General features: G+C 39.6%; 1 protein-coding gene across 9 annotated transcripts in view; it reads right to left on the bottom strand.

The window, feature by feature from the left end:
- Positions 1-4163: 4163 nt before the first annotated feature.
- Positions 4164-22124, bottom strand: part of sh3d19 (SH3 domain containing 19) — an 82816-nt gene continuing 64855 nt past the window's right edge. For all 9 annotated transcript variants that reach the window (XM_031895497.1, XM_031895498.1, XM_031895494.1 and 6 more), the window contains 14 exons: positions 20396-20503; positions 16700-16800; positions 16239-16297; positions 14273-14522; positions 13282-13350; positions 12596-12736; positions 11964-12024; positions 11111-11241; positions 10142-10197; positions 8951-9159; positions 8620-8660; positions 7758-7944; positions 6993-7087; positions 4164-6290 (listed from right to left, as the gene is read on the bottom strand). In XM_031895497.1, coding sequence (XP_031751357.1) covers positions 6183-6290; positions 6993-7087; positions 7758-7944; positions 8620-8660; positions 8951-9159; positions 10142-10197; positions 11111-11241; positions 11964-12024; positions 12596-12736; positions 13282-13350; positions 14273-14522; positions 16239-16297; positions 16700-16800; positions 20396-20503 — 1616 coding nt within the window. In that variant the 3' untranslated portion in view covers positions 4164-6182. The remainder of the gene's footprint in view (positions 6291-6992; positions 7088-7757; positions 7945-8619; positions 8661-8950; positions 9160-10141; positions 10198-11110; positions 11242-11963; positions 12025-12595; positions 12737-13281; positions 13351-14272; positions 14523-16238; positions 16298-16699; positions 16801-20395; positions 20504-22124) is intronic.

The raw sequence follows: 22124 nt of genomic DNA, 5'->3' as shown, positions 1-22124 counted from the left end.
ATTAATAGAATAGGGCCCATAGAAAGATAAGTTAATAGAAAAAACAGAAAATTGGTTTTTAAGAAGAGAGGCATAAAGGACGTTGTACAACTTTAACAGTTATAATAACTTTTAGTATATGCTATATCCAATGGACTGCATATGTGAGCTTTGTCTGTAGAACCTTAAAGGGGATGTTTGCCTCCCTGTATACCACCTTGTTTGTCATGAGGGAAATGAGTAGGACTTTAAAGGAACAGTAACACCAAAAAATTCAAGTGTATAAAAGAAATTCCAATATAATGCACTGCTGCCCTGCACTGGTACAACTGGTGTGTTTGCCTCAGAAACACTACTATGGTTTATATAAAGAATGCAGCTGTGTAGCCATGGGGTCAGCCATTCAAAGGAGAAAAGGCACAGGCACTTAGCAGATAACAGATAAAACACTATTGTATTCTACAGAGTTTATCTGTTATCTGCTATGTAACCTGTGCCTTTTCTCCTTTTTTCTAGCTTGAATGGCTGCGCCCGTGGCTACACAGCAGCTTATTTATATAAACTATAGTAGTGTTACTGTAGCAAACACACAACTTTTACCAGTGCAGGGCAACAGTACATTATATTTTATTTACTATAAAACTCTTTAATTTTTTGAAAGATGATTACATTACCAGTGCAAAGCTGTTCCCACCCCCTCACTCCTTTAAAAAAACACCAAACAAGTGAAATGCTGTGCCGACAACACTATTACAGCATCTAACTTTGAGACAATTTGCCAAATATACCTACTAGCCCCTGGAGCACTAAGCTTAACCTATAAAATGCTCAACCAACCACCACAATCTAACTGCAAACTTGACTATATGCATAAATGGGAGAGTGACTTGGGCAAAACCCTGACAACACAACAATGGTCACAATGCAGCCTGATGACCAATCGAGGAAGCACTTGCGTGAGTGACCAACATGGAAACCTCACTGAAAATTCTACACAGCACCTATCTGGTCCCGGCCTGACTAAGCAAAATCTATCCTGCATGTGAACCACACTTCAGGCAACAAAACCCAGCCGCCGCCCTTTTATTTTACTTTTATTTTCTTTTCATATCTGTTATTTCTATTTACCGGGACCTAAAGTCCCTATTGTACTACAATGTTTGAAAACGTCAAAAACGTTTGTTTATAAAAAAAAAAAAAAGGTGGGTGGGTAGCATGATGGTAATGTAATCGACCTCACAACGGTGAGACATGGAGTAGCTTTAGCTTACAGGGCACCTATCAAGCTTAAATTGCTTTCTGCACCAAAGGTGCAGGCTAAGGTTAATGCCAGACGAGGCGTAGACTTTCAAACTCTCGCGTTTTTATGCGTATTTCGTCTTCATGTGCTTGCACCTGAGCGTATCTCATTCATTCGGGTGCAGGCACATGTAGGAGGCATAGGGCGGAATATTCAGCAAGTGCTTTTCCGCTTGCCGAAAATATCCGCCCTACGCCTCGTCTCGCATTAGCCTAATAGAGCCCACACTCTGGTGGGGGAAGCAAGCAATTTTTTTTTTTTGTTAAACTTTAAATAGCCTCTGGTGTACAAGAAGGGAGCTCCTGGTTCAGGCAGCCATGTTGTGACACTCTCATGCGCATAAGAAATGAGTGCCAGAACACACTATGTGCATGCGTGTGATGTAGGCCGTTGTCACATCCACCGCTCCCCGTGTGAAATGTATGTGCATATTGAGTGAGTGGGGAGTATCGGCCATTATGCGCCTGCGCACCAAATAATGGCTGCCTGCACTTGGAACCCCCTCTCTGTGCGGGCAGCCTAGTGCCGGTGGGGGCTGTTCCCCCCCCCCCCCAACTGGAGTGTAGGTTCTATTAGCCTGCACCTCTGGTGGGGAAAGCAATTTTAGCGTGATAACTTAACTTGAGAAATAAAACACATTTGTCATTAAAACAATCTGAAGAAATAAAGTATGCTCAGCACAGGTAGTGTTAGGCTCCAGACTGTTTTTGATTTTTTGGTGTTACTGTTCCTTTAAAGGCAGCTGTTATAATTGATACAGTAGTTACTGAGGTACATTATCTGCAGAGAAATGTAACAAAGACATTGCAAAATTATTTCTGTTGTACTCTGAAAACAACTGGAGAAAAAAATGTTTGAAAGGTGAACAACTCCAGTCTGAACAGTCTGTGCAAGCAGAAGGATACAGCTGAACCTTTGAGGAATCATGAGCAAAAAGCTAAGTAAAATGAAATTTGCTGGAAAAAAATGGTGTAAAAAGCTGTGTAAAATAAATGGAAGTTCGCTGCCAGCTTTAAATTATTTTACATAAGTTCTGGAGGGAAAAAAAATGCATAAACAAGTATGCCATTTTTTACATGGTGGAGCCTGCTGATCTGTGGCAAATTTTGCAAATCTGCCCCTAACGGTCACGGGCCAGTAAAGGGACTGAGCTGGCAGCTTATTGGTCTATACATGGTGCCTGCCAAACCAATATTAAAAAAAAAAATCAGCAACATATAGATTGAGCAGGTTTGAATTTGCCATAGGGGAAAGGACTACATTGTCTCGTTGATGTGATCCTTATTTACTTTCGCCATGATTTATTTGGTTCAAGGGCCCAACAATCGGATCAGCCCAGTATTGTCCAGCTCAGGGTAGGCATATTCATAAAAGATACACTTGTTTGGCAACTTTTCAAAACAAGTGGATCTGAAGGTGTATGGCCAACTATCCTGGGTGTGGAACAGGGGTAAGGTTTATTTTAAGCGCAACCGTTTATATTGCCAGGGAGCAGCAATTACTTGTTATGTGGGAATGCTAGGAAAAGGTCTATACATTGGAGGAGTAGTTAAGGGAGAGAGAACATGAGGGTGTGGGTTAGGAGTACAGACATTAAGGAGAGGTATGTGCAAGGTTACTCAGACTGCAACCTTGAGGCCTTCTGGATTTAGCTGCAGTCTGTTCAGTACTGCTCCTCAATGTGAAAAACTCACCAGCCCGTAGTACTATTCTACTGAGCAAAGGGACACCTCCTGCCTTATTCAAGTGATCCCGTGCAGCTTCCCTGAGCCCTTACTACACATGCCCACAGCCCAGGGAAGATGCAAAGGATCTCTGAAACAAGAGAGCACTCAATGATAAAATACCCTATTGTTTGGCATCTCTGAACGAGAGGAAAGTATCTAAATGAGCAGCTAGTTAGAGAGGACCTGTGGGTGCAGTCGACAATGGAACCCTAGCTTCTCTTGCCATATAACAGAATACTGCCCTGCCAACCTAAATGAGTGCACTTGTAAATGATCCCTCTTAAATGGTTAAAAGCACCCAGACACCTCTCCTAAAATCACATCTTCGCAGTTTTAACATGCACTGCATGTTTCAAAATGTCAACTAATTATCAAAAGCACATGGTTGTTTTTTTTTAAAGCAGATGAACACTCTACAAGCCTAACATCACTGCACAGTGCTATCCTTGGTGGGAGTGGTGTAAATGGGTTCTCTGAAGTAATCAATTGTGCTTCACATGTTTGGTTTGGGCCCCTGGATTCAGCTAAAAGAAAATGAAAGCAAAGTGATTGGGAGGCAACATGGGCAGTTCTGGCAATTTCTTTCTTTCACCTCCACTTATTATTAAGCCAAAGCAGAGCAGTGGTGGCAGCTTAAAACATCCAACCAGTTCTTACAGCCGAGTCTTTCAACAGTCGTGTCAGGGAGCTGTGATATCAACTGCCATCAATGCAACTTAGCAGTAAAGAGAGACTGCAGCACATCAGAGCACATTTGAGGGGATTTGGGAAAGCAATAAAATTGCCTGTTTATATTTGCCCTTTAATAAAGGATTTCAGTGCACGATTCTGCAAATAATAATAATGCACAAAGGAAGAGCAGTGCAGAGTTGGTTTGCCGAGATGGCAGAACTTGTGTTCTGAACAGAGCCCTGACCTCTGCCCAAGCAAACACCCGTGGGATTAATTGGAATGTTGACTATAAACCCACTGCCCAAACTCACTAATGCTCTGATGGCTGAGTGGAAGCAAATGCCACCGATATTAAATTATTATAGCTAATGGAAAACTATCCCAGTAAGGGCAAACCAACTTCAATGAACTTGGGAATAAGATGTTGGATGGGGCTGTGGGAAATCTCAGCCCTTGGCTTTAGTACACAAACAAAACTATACCTATGTTAAAATCATTTGTTGGAAATGTATAGACACACACAACAAACAAAAGTAGTATAACAAAAAATACATCCATACAAATGATCCATTGTACAAAACAATTTAGAAATTAGTTTACATACGATGTCAGATTTAAGCTACCAGACATATCAGTACAATAATCTTAAATAGTGTATCCATGAGCTCTTGTCACACATTAGGAAGAGTCCTTTTTTCCGCTGTCTTTTTAATCCATGCCCACACATGCAAATGATTTGTTAAAAATCTGATTTAATATGCAGTGATTTAGCAATGTGCAATTGTCTAAATGAAACATTTAAACAAATTGGTAAACTAATACTCTTTCACCCAATGTTCAGCAGGTAATAATATACTGTAGAGAGAGACAGAGAAAGAAAGGTGAGAGTGAGAGAGACGAGGCACAAAGGAGACAAAGAGGAGAGACAAAGTAAAAAGAAAAACAGAGACAAAGAGGAGCAATGGACATTCCTTAAAGTGCATTTTCTTCTTTTTCTCCACCATAGAAAATGTTCTAGTTGAAGTGACTGTACATACTGCATACTGAGCTTCCAGCCAGTGGAGAGCCTTAGCAGAAAAGGAAAAGTTGAGGAAAAAAAAGTTGATATTTTTTTTACATCGATTTCATCTTCAGGTTGTGATCCTATAGAAACAACTGTAAAGCGGGTGTTTTGCAGCAAAGCTTCCAACTCTCTTACAAAAAGTCTATTTACATAATAACTTTCATTGGGCCTAGCTAACACTTGTGTATAATGGACAGCGTGTCACTGGATAGAATGAATATGATGTGCTGCATACAGTTTGTTGATTAAATGATTGCCACTATATACATTGATGTCACTTGGGACTCGGTACCCAGATAATACAGCACCCTGCAGGGATACACAATTCAAACAGCAGTATCTGAGCCATCATCCCTGTTTTGCCCAAAAGTAGTAAATTGGTGAACTTATCTGATCTTCATGCCAGCACCATCAAATATAAACATTTCAAATGACAGTGGTGCAAAATAAAATGATAAATGCAATAGCAACCTGAAACAAGAATGTTCATGAAATAACTAATTTATGACACCATCCAAGAGAGAAAAATTAGCTATTGTGAGGAAGCATGGATATCTGTGGATGCTCTTAATTCTAGAGACATATGTGTGCCAGTGCATGGCATTACTAAAGAGGTATCCAAGTAAGCGTTGCTGTGAAAAATTAATTTAAAAGCAAGCCACATCCATTTGGCCAGTTCTACAATCTATAGCAACCGACCAGCAGTTTAAAAACAGAGGTATAGTTTCAATATTTGATCCAGACCCCATATAACCAATCCATGGCACCAGATTCTTAATCACACTCCTTTACCCGCCGACATCTCATAGTTCCTGCAAGTGGACCTTGCTCCTTATTGCATCATTCCATGTAACTCCCCAGAGAGAATCAGATTCTTAATCACATCTCTATCCACCAACATCATTCAGTCCCTGCAAATGGAATTGTGAATGGATCCCTTTTATTATTTGTGGTGAAATCTTTAATTATTTGTGCCCATGGGAACCCTCAGATTTCAGGGCCCAGCTGTCTTGAAAACCCCTGCAGATAGGCTACTAAAAGCAAACAACTGATTGGTTGATATAGCTTTTCAGTGCTAGGCAAGCAATTTTACATTCCCTTGGGAGGCAGAAATTAGCATTACAGTCATGTCCAAGATTTGCTGGTTCTGCCATTTAGATCAGAATAAGTCAAAGCTATTTGGTGAAGTGAAGTTTTGTGTGAGCCCTTTGCAATGCTACATTACCCTTCGCTGTATGTTACACATGATTTCGTTGGACTGAAAGTACTAATACAGGACAGTAACATAACAGGTAACAAATGTTTTTTGTTCTCTAAGATAAAAAAAAAAGTAGTGCAAAAATATCACACATTAAAATATAAAAAGTTCCGTTGGCACCAAAGGTGATAGTTTGAGAGGACAGGATGCGCACAGATGGGCACAGAGGCTTGGCCTTTGAGACTAACATTGCTGAACAAAGTTCTTTGGAAATATTCCAGATTTTCCATAAAGTTCGCCGCTCATCCATTCATGATCTATGGATTCCAGCCCCGAAATAATGTCTCCTGCCTGAAAAAAAAAATTATTTGAGAAAGAAAAGTTTAATGAAACTAGGAGCAACTTTTCATTAATGAGCCCTATAACCTGCAGGCAGGATTTATCCAGCCAATGGCCTCTAGTGGAGAACTATAGCGGACAAAAAGGCCTGAAATTGCCTGTGCATGGCACCATAACTGCAATGCTTTGGAAATGCTCTGTGTATGGCAGATACAAAGCAGTGTGTGTGTGCCTCTGGCCCAGTGATCCCCAACCAGTGGCTCGCAAGCAACATGTTGCTCCCCAACCCTTTGGATTTTGCTCCCAGTGGCCTCAAAGCAGGTGCTTATTTTTGAATTTCTGGTAAGAAGGTTTTTGTTGAATAAAAACCAAGTTAATGCCAAACAGAGCCTTCTGTAGGCTGCCAGTCCACATACATTAGGGGCTATCAAATAGCCAATTATAGCTCTTGTTGGCACCCCCAGGAACCTTTTTCATGCTTGTGTTGCTCCCCAACACTTTTTCCATTTAAATGTGGCTCATGTGTATAAAAGGTTCGGGATCCCTGCTCAGGCCCATATGTCTGTCATAAGAAAGAACACCGTCCAATCACCGGAGGGCTCCTAAAATTTGGCACACCCCAGTGATGGTAACTTTCCTTCTCCTTTAAAGTCAGCCAATGGGATTGCTGACAAATGACCATTTGACTGTGGCTCATATATATTGCCTAGTTACCTTAAATGAGAGTTCATCCTCGTTTTCCCCACAGAAGTCATAAAGTGCCCGAGCCTTTCCTGCTTTTCCTTCCTGAGTTTGCCAAGGCTTTGTTCCTGCAGGAAGACAGTATACAGATAAGAGAAGCTTTCCCAAAGTCCTCAGCAAATAATAGTCTTCTAAAGTTTATTTATGTGTAGTATAGCTAGCCAACACTGCAAGGTTTACCCAGAACAAAATGGTGCAACAGATAAAGAACTTAGTTATAGGGCTCCACAAATTAACTATTTTACATTTCTACATTTTAGGAAACACACATAGAAATTATTGATCAGCCAGGGCCCTGTACATTCCTGGTCCCTTCATCATCAACTGCAAGGTCTGCAACACTAACTGTTGCCACACCCTGCCCCAATGGAATGATATTCCATTAACTATAACATTAAAAAAAGGCAATTCTGCAATTGTTCCAGCATCTGGATCACTAATTTGCAGCTTCATATTGAGCATGTATGAGAGAATAACTGTTATGACACTATATATACTATACTATATATACTATACAACATACTTGTGAAAAGCAACAAGATATTTATGATAGATTAACACTAGTTTGGTGGTTCTCCAAAAAATGCCTAAATACTCTTTATAGACACTGTTAAATACATAAATAAATTTAAAAACCATTTGTTCACATTTTGTTCTGCTAAGAGAATACATATTCTGATGTAGAGTCAATAATCTGCACCATGCCCTGTGACATACATTAATATTTGGAGTGTATACCTGAAGAGACTTGTACAAAAGCAGACGGCAGGATCCCATCTCTGCCATTCAGACGCCCTTTGTACCATTCAGTATCCAGCCTTTCTATTACTTGGATCTTATCTCCTTTCTTAAATGGCAGATCTTCCTCAGCCTCTCCATGAAAGTCATAAAGGGCTTCAGCCCATTCCCCAGATACTTGGGGCTGCTGCAGAAGTAAATAAAGGTGGGAAGACATGTGAGGAACCAGTTGCAGTAAGGAAACTGCCTTTAAATGTATTTTTATTCTTAGTCAGGGCTCATAAACTAAGGGCAGTGGCACATGGGGAAACTAGTCTCCCGTGAAAAATCTTCACTATGGCGGGGAACTAATCTCCCTGACATGCCATCCCACCAGCAACAATAACGTCGCCATTGGGATGGCATACACGTTGCTGCCTGTGGCACCCAGGCAGCATAGGGCAGGCGTATTATGACACACACAGGCAGGGTAGGGCAGGCAGAGTATGGCACACACAGGCAGCATACAGTGACACAATGCTGGCACTGCTCCTACAGTCTGAGTCTGAGGTGTGAACAGGTGAACAATGTGGGTGCTTACAGTCTGAAGTGTGAACAATGCAGGGATTAAAGGGTGTGAACACTACAGGGGATTACATGTTTAAACTATACAGGGGGGGTTACAGCCTGAATCTGAGGTGTGAACCATGCAGGGGGTCAGTTAATCTAACTACTGATACAATTTAAAGCTTACACAAAGGTAAGCAGTCACAGCAGCCAGACAGGTGGGGGGGGCCACAGGCCACCAGTTGGACAGCCCTGCTTTATATGATTCCTTCTCATTATAAGAAAAAAAAAAAAGCACAGAAAAAAGCACATTTACCTGTGCAGATGCTCCCGACTTCTTTTGTGAATGTGCAGCATCTGTGGGAGAAAAAGAATGAGGATGTAGTTCTTTCATACAGAACACTGTCTGAGCTTCCAAAATTTCTACACATCTGTTTTGAGGACTGCTCAGTGAGTGCCTGCTCTCACACATACACAAGTGAGTGAGTATGACAACCTGTGTTAATAACTATTGCATCTGATGGCTAGCAATGAAGATAGCTACATTGGCTCAGTAAATTGACTGTGTAGCTTTTCTACAGTATCTATTATAAAGTAAAAGTTATATTCAGTTACAACTATTTAAGCACCCCATAAAATATACTAACCTGCCATCATTTTACTCAGGCCTCCAGCTGGTAAATCTTCTATTATTTCAACAAAATTGATCGGGAAAGCTCCAGTTTGCCCTTTAAGCTCTCCCTTGGCCCACTCATCATTAATATATTCCTTGAGAGCAATTATGTCACCCTCTGAGAAGCTGAGTTCATCCTTCTGATCTCCTATGAATTCAAACCGTGCAACACATCGCGCACCCCTAGAAATAAATAAAGACTGATTATGCCAAAGGTCACTTTTGTATCACTTGCATCTGTCATTATCAAGTCTTACTGTCACACTACTACAGCCACTGCTGTTGACACATGTAGAAGATCACTGCCTAAAAGAGCCTATAAAGATTATGTATAACACGATTTACACTTAAAACAGTAGCCCATAGCATACATTAGACAAATAACATAACAGAAAATGAAGTTCTGACTTAAATATATTTAAATGATATATACATACCACTAAAATTGAGTTGAGCAATAAACAGGGAAGCGTTAAATGTGTGTTTGGTTAGAAGTGAAGTCTAGAAACACCTGACTCTTCCAAGATTTAGAAAACAATACTTTGCTAGACAGGAATCGTTGAAACATGAGTCAGAAGAGAAAAGCCAGCTCAGCTTATAGACTGAATACTGATATAATGGATGCAGCGCTTACGCTAGACTGACATGCAGAAAGAAGATAAGCTAAACAACAGACAGGGAAGAGTGAGGGAAGACATGAGTGATTCAGTTGCTGACACAATTTCAAAAGCAGAAAAAAAAACAGGATTTAGCTAAAGTGTTTATGTGGGCAGAGTAGGAAGCTGGAGGCTTTGTTTTTACCATAGAATCAAACAGCACTAGGATTAGGGCCAGATTTACCTGTTTTTTTAGTAGCGGAGATATGTTTAAAGATCAATGTCAAAATTATCATTAAAAATTTTGTTCCATCCTGTGTAAAATACCATGAATGACAGGAGATGCCTGGTTCTAAAAGCTTATTTTGAATTTGTTATTTGCTATACAAGGATCATACAGCCCTGCATGACTGCCGCCACTGTTGCAAAGGCTGTAAAATATTGAATGGGGGCAAAACACTTGCAGTAGAAATTCCAAAGCTTCTGGGTCTCTGATACAAAGCCCTCAGGTTTATTTGCAATCATAAATTGTAAACATAAACTACTGCTAAATATTCACACATACTCACTTTATACTAGATGGGATTGATGGCTTCTTCTGCAGCCCTTTACTAGGAACATCAACCTGAATCATCAAATGGGAACACAGCATTAGCAACAGGGCAATATATGGCATATCTGATTAAAGGAGGGACTGTCAAAGTGCAACGCTACAACACAGTATTTCAAATAACCTGATAAAAATAAAAATATTGTAGCAAGGACTAGACCGTGCATGCTGGAAATAATTAATGAAACATGAGTTAACAAGAAAATTGGCTTTTTGTAAGTAAGATGACTGGATCCATGGTATAAAGAACCAATATTCTTGTACATATTCTTGTTCTGTCTACAGCTCAGCAGACAAAACTGACACAATAATGACAAATCAGAAGTCACCTGTGTCAAAGTGGATAAATACTAGCTATGTGCCAATAGAGAAAATATGGATAGGCCTACATTGGGAATTTACACCAGTGAGTGACGGAGAAGTGTAGGTTCTTACGGGAGTCTCCTCTACCCACCCAGCAACATTCACTGATGATTGGAAGGCCACAGGACTGTATTCAGACAAGCTTGCTCTGGTTAAATGGATAGTTCAACTTTAAGTTCATATTGCTTAGGTCAGCCCTGTGCTGTTAGCGTTTCATTGCCCAAAACTTCTTGGCGCATCTACTAGTCATACAGTTTCGCTATCGACTACGCAGTAAATAACGGATTGTTTTTATAGAACTTTTAAATGATATTACAATATAACTATCCATACTTTGTATTACTTTAATGAAATTCACTATGTGCAGAAGGAACCAGTATTTAATCCTCTTAATTTCACTAGAAAACTCAAAGAGGACAAACTGCCATGTTTGGAAATATCAAGGCAAAACTTTGGTGTGAAATCCAATACAATGTATGTTATATTGCATTAAATTCTGCAAAAATGCAGAAAAACATAAAATCAGGGAATGTAAAATTGAGGTTTCACGGTTTAATACACTTACAATAACCCTGATGTGATTGGCAGGAAATAACCCAGTGCCGCCTTTGCTCTTCCCTCTGTACCATTCACTGTCTATTTTCTCCAGCAGATAAACAGTCTCTCCTGAATTCAAACTTAGATCAGACGCTTGCTCTGCAAAACAGAACCATTATGAGTTGTACTCAATATATTATGTGGCAGTTCTAAACATGAACACCAGGGGGAACACAATACCTATTTGGGGTTAGAATGACAGCTAGAGAGACAGTGTGAAAGTTGCTGCTGCTCCTACTGCCTCAGTGTAATCAGAAGTGGCAAATACAGTTACTTCCACATACATGCATCTGTGCCTTTGATCAGCATTAGCTAAACTCACACAAACGAATGGCCAAATGCATTTAACCGTGCAAGAAAAACATGAATGACATTTCCTTTTATATTAATTCAGAGTTCAGCTTATGGTAGACAGGGTGTTTCCTGGTGTTTTTTTTTTTTCTGACAATCCCAGGGAAAACTCCAATACTGCAATAACAAAACAAACATTAGCTTCCCATTGTGCCCATAAATAATAGATGTTACCACACTTTATTCTTCCCTTGTCAGGAAATGGAAAAATTATCATATCATTAGATAATTATCATATGATGACTGACATTTTCTTCATAGGGGCTGGCTTTCTTAATGCATAGAATGTTCATTTTCTTGATAGTTACTGATATATTACTTTACCTAATTGAAGTAAGTTAGGTCAATCTAAACATTCCCCATAGAAGGCATGCTTCCCCATTAGGCTGGAGGATTTGAATTCAACAATGATAGTAGAATAAAATAAACAGCTTGTCAGCTGGGACTATAAGCATCGTTTTCATACCCACCTCCTCTGAAATCATGTAGTATTATGGCATGGGGAACATGACTGTCGTCACCACTGCTAACCTGGATAAAATAAGCAAAATGAAAGGAAATAATGGTCAGTAAAAAAGGGCATCCTAGATAATAATAGCAGGAAAAGGTAATGCTATATGATACATATATGATACCGACTGCAAGCTGTAACTGTATCCCCTTGCTATTACCTTGATATACACTGTGCCAAAAGGGACAGTATCCCCTTAAGTTGCACCAACTGCAAACGCTACTCTACTACTATTTTCCAAGGACCTGTTAAGAATCTTTTACATTTTATATTCATGGTGTCAGCAAACATAACCAAGTAAATAACTATAAATAAACCCAGTCAGGCCAGTGCTGGGGTGTGATGATAATAATGTACTGTACTTTCTATTTCTGGTACTGGGAAGTGATCTAGTTTTTTTAATAAAAGAGTATTACAGAAGAGCACATGTAAATAAAATAAAAACCATGTGTGGCATAAGCTTCAAGCAACCCTGACAATGTAATTCTGAACTTCTAATTAATGGACAAAAGCTGAAACAAACTAGTTCAAGCACTGGCTGCCTTTACTTTTGCTACGAGAATGTTCTAACCAACAGTTACAGTATCTTACATTGTTTCTGGTTTCCACATCATCGTCGAGAGGAGTAATAATCGTCATATTGGATATTTTGACTTCTCCAGTTGCTGAACCCTTGTGGCACTGAATGGAATTATTGTCAGTCTGTTCCAGTAGTACAAGCACCTCTCCACGCTGCATATTAACAAGAAAAATTGTTGCCACTTATACACTCTCCATCAATTATGCTAACCATTATGCCATATACTTTCCCAAGTATTTGGGAATTCTAGAACGGGGACAGAACCTCATTGATTTTAACACACTGCCGGGACAGTTTAAGGATCACATTCCCAAAAGAAGACCAGTTCCACCTTTATTGGGGTTCGTGAATGCACTTCACTATAAGAGCAGCATACCACCCTGGCTGGGCATTAAAATCCCTAGGCTTCCTTCTCCTTCTGCCTAATATAAAAATGGGAAGTGCATTTACTCAACCAAAATGCTTTTCTATTGGATCCACTTCCATTGCTCTACATATGCAGTGTGGAATCCGAGTAGCAAAAATAAAAAGTGCATCTCCGCAACTGAAGGGGTAGAAGACACCAGAAAAGCATTTTGGTTAACACCAAAACACGTCCCCCCACTACAGAAACCCTTACACATACAAATATGTGCTCCTTTTCACGTTGAGCCAATAGGTCACTCTTGCTAGCTGCACACTGTAGAGAGTATATTACCTTGCATGACAGCTCTCCTGGTTTACTGGATACAACATCTTTATCAGCAATCCCGTGAGGCAGGGGCAGCTAAAATAAAATATATTCAATTAAACAGAATCTTTTTTTTTTTTTTTTTTTTTTTTTTAAAGAAAACATCATGTTTTTAAAGAAGAAGGAAAGTCTATATCACTGGGGGTGCCAAATATTAAGCACCCCACAGTAATTGTAATCACCCACCTTATACCTGGGGCTGGTGCTCCCCTCGGTAAATTAGGCTTTCCTTCTCCTTTAAAGATTTTGGAGGCCATTTAAAATAGAATGGTACAACATAATTTTTTGGGAAAAAATTTATTTTAGAAAAATGTAGATCCCAAGCGAATTAATCCCAAATCTACAAGCAGACACTGTGCTGTGAGTGGCCTGGTATATGAAAATGTTTAAATTGAGCTCTGTACTGAACAGAAGGCATCACTTTAGGGCAAGGATCCCCAACCTGAGCGACATTCAAATAGAAAAAGTGTTGGGGAGCAACATAAGCATGAAAAAAGTACCTGGGGGTGCAAATAAGAGCTATAATTGGCTATTTGGTAGCCCCTAAGTGGACTGGCAGCCTAGAGAAGCCTCTGTTTGGCTTTACAGTGGATTTTATGCAATCAATACTTTAAGGCCACTGGGAGCAACATTCAAGGGGTTCGGGAGCAACATGTTGCTCACGAACCACTGGTTGGGGATCACTGCTTTAGGGAATGGGGAGATCAACATGTAGTCGGCCCTTTTGCAATTGTTTTATTCCAATTAAAATCCAATAAAATTGTTAACTTTTCAATGGCTTTTTAGTTGCTATGTCCCTAAGCGATCGCTAGGGGGTGCTCTCTATATGCCACATATTATAATGCTTATTTTTCAAAGTATTTTTCTTTCTTAAAAAATTTCTTTTTTTTTGGACCTTTTGCACTTGTTGAAATGTATTACAATGTAAACTCAACTAAGCAAGAAAAAACAAACTCACTGTGTATTTGTTGTACAGGGGATGTCCAGGCTTGGGCCGGGGAGGTAGATCTGGTTGTTGCCTTTTAATGACATGACTCTTTGACCTGCTGATGCCAGATGTATTGTGTTTTGCATTAAAACCAACATCAGAAGCAGATCGGGGAAAGCCGTCTCGGGTGGAATTTCTGGATACTTTGGGTGGTGGAGGACGTCCTGGAGGGCCTTTCTGTGGTTGGCTAGGAGTTTCCATCACTTTAATGCCAACAGGCCTAGACATTAATTCAACATAATAAATGCATTCATTTTAAAAAACACAACTGGTAAACCGCTATGGCGAAAAGGGCCTAAAGAAAGTACACTGCTATTCTTGAAAAGCACATAAATACGTATGCTGTTATTATGAGGGTCATTTTAACAAGTTGTTTTGGTTTTTTCAAGGGACCCTACCCAACTGTAATCTGATTTTATACCGTGAATACTTAATTTTAGGCAATGCAGCTGTTACAAGCACAGGGAATTTTTAATAACAATAAGGAAAAGCAGAAAAGATCATCAAGATCAATGAATAAATGAAGAACAGACTAGCAATTTTTGTTGATGCTCTATAAATATATAGATATGGTTTAAAAAGTATTGACTAAAATAACTAAGACGGGCAGATTCAGGGGTAACACATACAGACTATACTGGCTTTTTTGCTTTATAGGATGGGGACTTTCTGACAGCAGAGAAAAAGCAATACAGTGTAATTTTAGCACACAGCCCAAAAATAGAATGAAGCCAACTATACCCAGCTACAAGAATGGAACCACAATGCACAGTTACATGATTATAAAGACACATCTAGAAACCAGCTGATTAAAGGAACAGTAACACCAAAAAATTCAGGTGTATAAAAGAAATTCCAATATAATGTACTGCTGCCCTGCACTGGTACAACTGGTGTGTTTGCCTCAGAAACACTACTATAATTTATATAAAGAATGCAGCTGTGTAGCCATGGGGGCAGCCATTCAAAGGAGAAAAGGCACAGGCACATAGCAGATAACAGATAAAACACTATTGTATTCTACAGAACTTATCCATTATCTGCTATGTAACCTGTGCCTTTTCTCCTTTTTTCCAGCTTGAATGGCTGCCCCCGGGGCTACACAGCAGCTTATTATATATAAACTATAGTAGAGTTACTGTAGCAAACACACAACTTTTACCAGTGCAAGGCAACAGTACATTATATATAATTTACTTTAAAGGGGACCTGTCACCCTAAGAAATAACTCCAAATTATTTTCTATATTGTTAGTTGAGCAAAATAAACTTTACTTACACTATATAAATAATATAAATCTTGTTTCCTTCTGTCTTGGAATTACACAATCACAGCAAGCAGGCAGGCGCCATTTTGTGGACACTGTTATGAAGGCAAGCTTTGTATCATACCAAAATCTTGTTTATGTGCCAGAATGGAGGACCAGATGCCCATACACATGCACTGGTTACACAGTTAGATGAGGAGGAGGGAGGGGAAAAGTGAGATGTGCAGTGACATCTAGGTAGTGCTGAATGGAAAGTTAAAGTTATTGTCTGCTCCGCCTCTATGCCTAAGGCATAGAGGCGGGGCAAGCAATATATGATTGACAGATGGGTTTTTTAATTAGGTTTCATGTTTAATTTGAAAAGGACTTTTATTATACAGCTTTTTATGTCTCGGTGACAGGTCCACTTTAAAACTCTTTGAAAAGTTACTTAGAACTAATATGGCTTTACAACTTGTTTAATGGTACTATATTTTTAAGGTTGGATACTGAGCTTTTTCAATTTAATTCAAAATAAAAAATAAATAATAACAATGATATAAAACCACTATAATTTAAATTTATACTTGTTTATTCAGGTGTCTTATCATGAGATCATTTTCTGTGCAGAAAAACAATCACCTCATTAAATAATACTATTGTAAGAAGGTTATTGCAGCCCAAACTGACCTTGTAGGCAGCACCGGCTTGGTCCAAGTCTCTTCTATAGACTCTGTGGACTCCCAGTCCTTGAGCAAAAAAAGAATAACTGTGATATAGTGAGCTGTAAGTAATTAAAAGAACAGAGAGGCTGAAACCCCAATGGAACCACTTAACACATGTGGATATAAAAGGTGAGCTAGCTATTATACATTTATGCCCCTTGGGCAGGTGTGGGCTTTGACTTCATGCAACTGCTGAGAATTACTGTTTGCAAAACTTGAAGTGCTGGTATCCATGGAGTAGAGCTGTACAACTTCTTCCATACAATGATTTACCCACCAGCGCACATGTTGGGGTCTGGATTATATTAAAATGATGTCATGCAGAATAGTCTCTCTTGCCTTGGAGGGCTACATCTGGCCCACAGGCCTATATAAATGAACGCAAATATATATACAGGAAGAATCATATAGCACATAAAAACATACTTTTCTGCCTACAGGACGAGGCCTCATGCTTGATTTATTGTAGAGGCTTCCAACAGGCTTCTCAGCAGGGAGTGGTGGTGGAACCTGAAGTTCTTCAGAAGCTGGGGACATAATTCATAAAAACTTGGATAATTAACAGCACAGGGAAATTATTTTTTTCTGCTAATTCCCCTTTAACATTTCAAATGTACAACTTGGGCATATTAGATTGTAAGTTCTTGTAAGATTGTAGTTCTTCTGCTTGTCTCTAACACTTGACCTCAGTTTGTTCAATCAATGTATTGTTCTACTGTACAGTACTGTAGGCATCAGTAGTGCTATATCAAAAATATACATACATACATATACAGTGGCTTGCAAAAGTATTCGGCCCCCTTGAACTTTTCCACATTTTGTCACATTACAGCCACAAACATGAATCAATTTTATTGGAATTCCACGTGAAAGACCAATACAAAGTGGTGTACACGTGAGAAGTGGAAGGAAAATCATACATGATTCCAAACATTTTTTACAAATAAATAACTGCAAAGGAGGGTGTGCGTAATTATTCAGCCCCCTGAGTCAATACTTTGTAGAACCACCTTTTGCTGCAATTACAGCTGCCAGTCTTTTAGGGTATGTCTCTACCAGCTTTGCACATCTAGAGACTGAAATCCTTGCCCATTCTTCTTTCCAGCTCAGTCAGATTAGATGGACAGCGTTTGTGAACAGCAGTTTTCAGATCTTGCCACAAATCTCGATTGGATTTAGATCTGGACGTTGACTGGGCCATTCTAACACATGGATATGTTTTGTTTTAAACCATTCCATTGTTGCCCTGGCTTTATGTTTAGGGTCGTTGTCCTGCTGGAAGGTGAACCTCCCCAGTCTCAAGTCTTTTGCAGACTCCAAGAGGTTTTCTTCCAAGATTGCCCTGTATTTGGCTCCATCCATCTTCCCATCAACTCTGACCAGCTACCCTGTCCCTGCTGAAGAGAAGCCCCCCCAGAGCATGATGCTGCCACCACCATATTTGACAGTGGGGATGGTGTGTTCAGAGTGATGTGCAGTGTTAGTTTTCCGCCACACATAGCGTTTTGCATTTTGGCCAAAAAGTTCCATTTTGGTCTCATCTGACCAGAGCACCTTCTTCCACATGTTTGCTGTGTCCCCCACATGGCTTGTGGCAAACTGCAAATGGGACTTCTTATGGTTTTCTGTTAACAATGGCTTTCTTCTTGCCACTCTTACATAAAGGTCAACTTTGTGCAGTACACGACTAATAGTTGTCCTATGGACAGATTCCCCCACCTGAGCTGTAGATCTCTGCAGCTCCCCCAGAGTAACCATGGGCCTCTTGGCTGCATTTCTGATCAGCGCTCTCCTTGTTCGGCCTGTGAGTTTAGGTGGACGGCCTTGTCTTGGTAGGTTTACAGTTGTGCCATACTCCTTCCATTTCTGAATGATCGCTTGAACAGTGCTCCGTGGGATGTTCAAGGCTTTGGAAATCTTTTTGCAGCCTAAGCCTGCTTTAAATTTCTCAATAACTTTATCCCTGACCTGTCTGGTGTGTTCTTTGGACTTCATGGAGTTGTTGCTCCCAATATTCTCTTAGACAACCTCTGAGGCCGTCACAGAGCAGCTGTATTTGTACTGACATTAGATTACACACAGGTGCACTCTATTTAGTCATTAGCACTCATCAGGCAATGTCTATGGGCAACTGACTGCACTCAGACCAAAGGGGGCTGAATAATTACGCACACCCCACTTTGCAGTTTGTAAAAAATGTTTGGAATCATGTATGATTTTCGTTCCACTTCTCACGTGTACACCACTTTGTATTGGTCTTTCACGTGGAATTCCAATAAAATTGATTCATGTTTGTGGCTGTAATGTGACAAAATGTGGAAAAGTTCAAGGGGGCCAAATACTTTTGCAAGCCACTGTACACTTTTCTTATCAGAGGCATTAGCTATATAGAGCCCACCTACATCAATAGAAAAGCCAAGCTACACAATATCCTGTATTAACCTCCCTTTATGCAGTGCTTTTGCCATATTATATAAAATGTAAAACAATCAGAGGGAAACTGTTTCTTTAGCACACAAATAGATTATGGCAAATATGTTCTGGATGCAACTGAACATATATCCCTTGATGAATTATTTTAAAGAACTGTATATTTTAGAGATGACAAATTATGTATTTTTCTAGCAGTTGCTTTCCTATTTGCACTCCCAATATCCCAGCTGCAAATGAAAGAACTACCCAAGTCAAGTTATGAATAGTATAGGAAATACATTAATGGGATATTTTCCAGTATAATGTGTGCCTCTGTACTGGTGTATAAGCTTAGTGCCCTGCATTGCATGACAACTATGTAGGTTACGGTTGTGTCCCTGATACAATGGAGTCCTTGTATCTTTCTATCCCTGCGTCTGCCATTCTAACACAAAGGAGTAGCAAATATCCAGGGATAACAACTAAGCCTGGGGATGTAGAAGGCCAAAAAGGCTCAAATCATAAATATGCAGTCTGTAACCACACTACTAAAATATACTGCAGACATGCTCCCTATTTCCTACTGATCTATTTTTTAACATCGCTCATGTGCATCTCTACTTGCTCATTATAATACATCTTAGTTCTGTGGTGGCACTGTGGTATGAGATATGGTAGCAAGCCAGCAGAATCACTATCCCAGAGGGCAGCACAGTTAGAGGGTGATGAACTATTGTGAGCTGCCAGCAAAAGAGGTAGAGTCCCCCCCCCCCCCCCCTCATTGCAGCAAGATAGCAGCTCCCAGTAGATATCAGAATAGCACTCAATAGTAAGAAATCCTTTAGTTGGAACTCCTTTAGTTACATGGGAGTAGGAGAAACAATAGTTTATCTGAAAGCAGTTGTAATGTGTAGCTCTGGCTCCTTCTGAAAGCTCAGACTCAGGCACAATACACGGAGATAGCGCCTACACACCTATATTACAGCGAGTGAATTATTTGCTATGTAAACATTGTAATATAGAAATTAAAAGTACACCAAAAAATCAGAATCATGACAGTATCCCTTTAAATTGACTTTAGTATGATGTAGAGAATGCTATTCTAAGGCAGTTTGCAATTGATTTTCATTTATTATTTGTGGTTTTTAATCATTTAGCTTTTTGTTCAGCAGCTCATTTTGAAATTTTACCAGCTATCTGGTTGCTACGGTCCAATTAAACCTATCTGACTGGAATATGAATAGAGGCCTAAATAGAAACATAAGTAATAAACAGTAACAATAAGAATAAAACTGTAGGCTTACAGAACAATAGTTTTTTGGCTGCTGGGGTCACTGACCCCAATCTGAAAGCTGGAAAGAGTCAGAAGAGAAAGACAAATAATTTAAAAGCTATATACCAAATTAAGACCAACTGAATAGGGCATTCTATAACATAATCAAAGTCAATTTTAAGGTGAACCACCCTTTTAATATGCCCCACTACTACCTAAAAACCCTGGTATATACAGGGCCCAGAGTACCTGTTCTTATCTGCAGTCCTAATAAAGGTAGCTTTTGAATGCAGTTTGCTAAATAAAAAGAAGCAAAGCTAAGAAGTCACATTTAATTTGCCCACTAGCCACAGTGAAGGGGTCAGTAATGTCAAGGGCAGAACAGGAGAGCATTACACAGCAAATGCCATTGATGTGGATACTCTGACAACACTTACATTTCCCTAGCTTGCCAGAGATTCTGATTACTGTAGGTTTTCTCTGCAGAGCAGGTGGCACTGGCTGCTCCTTTTCAGCATCGTCTGTAGAATAAGACTGGAATGGATCTACAAAGAAAAATACATATTTGAAATCACAATTCCTGTTTCTGATGAGTTTCCTATTCTCTCACTGCCAATGCGCATTTCTTTGGCAATTCTACCAAACATGATAAAGGTATGCCTGCAACTATGCCTCTTCCAGTAAGGCACGCGAACACACACTAGCAACTTGGTGCTCTTTCATTGAATTTTCTACAGTATCACGAACAATCCAAAAGTGAATCCTCTAATGTCATGTCACTACAAAGAGAATGGGAAATCTGCAGCACAATGCATTCCATCACTCAGGCTTAGGTCCATTCTGCTGTCCCACAAACAGACATCAACATCAAGACTGTGGAGAGACAGCACTCTCTATAACATTCATTGCTGGCCTCCACACTGTGTGCAGATGGGCCTCACTATAGGCTCAGAATACTCATCAGTACTGCAATCCTTGCCCCATTTAGCCACTGTTTTTCTACTGATAGGTCCATTCAACACAATTATTTTCACACAATTTACCCAACATATTATTGGAACTGCTGAGGGCACTGCCACTGTGTTGTTGTTCAGTTGCACTGGGAAAAAAGGTAAAATTGAAGCTACTCCATATCTGGTCCTTGTGAGGTATATCGTTAGACTACCAGAGCACAAAACCCCTGCTGCATAATGGACTTTTATTTATTTCTGCACTAGTAATTTAATTATCTAACAGGGTAATTTATACCATATCAGCACCTGAGGGACATGCCTACAACACCAGCTTTACAGAGGGTGGCATTTGGAGTGCAGGGCTGGTGGGTGTGGTATCTAGCTCATCTGTGATTGACACATACAAAGTACATCTGGACCATCTGCACATGCACCACATGCACTGGATGCCACGGTAAAGGGGTGAGCTGAGGTTTGGTTACTGGGGCAGAAAATAGATTCAAATATAGGCCTGTATACAATTCAAGATATAAATATGTAGTAGATTCAATTTATGTTGAACAAGGGGGTATGCTGTCCCTTTAAATGTATTCTATCTTGCAAATTCTACATGTAACATTCAGTTACACTCTGATCTTGCAGCAAAGTTAAATTGAAAGACTGAAATACTGCCTCTCAGAATCATTCTATAATTTTCATACCAGGTACTACAGTCTGATAAGGCAAAAAACACTTTATCATGGACCATTGCTTTACCAGAGCTCTCCAAACAAAATCTTATATATATATATATATACAGTGGTGTGAAAAACTATTTGCCTGATTTCTTATTCTTTTGCATGTTTGTCACACTTAAATGTTTCTGCTCATCAAAAACCGTTAACTATTAGTCAAAGATAACATAATTGAACACAAAATGCAGTTTTTAAATGAAGGTTTACGTTATTAAGGGAGAAAAAAAACTCCAAATCTACATGGCCCTGTGTGAAAAAGTGATTGCCCCCCTTGTTAAAAATAACTTAACTGTGGTTTATCAATTTCAATTTTCAATTTCAATATCAATTTCTGTAGTCACCCCCAGGCCTGATTACTGCCACACCTGTTTCAATCAAGAAATCACTTAAATAGGAGCTACCTGACACAGAGAAGTAGACCAAAAGCACCTCAAAAGCTAGACATCATGCCAAGATCCAAAGAAATTCAGGAACAAATG

Source organism: Xenopus tropicalis, chromosome 1 (genome assembly GCF_000004195.4).
Source record: "Xenopus tropicalis strain Nigerian chromosome 1, UCB_Xtro_10.0, whole genome shotgun sequence".
Classification (NCBI taxonomy): Eukaryota; Metazoa; Chordata; class Amphibia; order Anura; family Pipidae; genus Xenopus; species Xenopus tropicalis.
The sequence above is the reverse complement of the archived record's forward strand: the minus strand, read 5'-3'. Positions and strand labels throughout refer to the sequence as shown.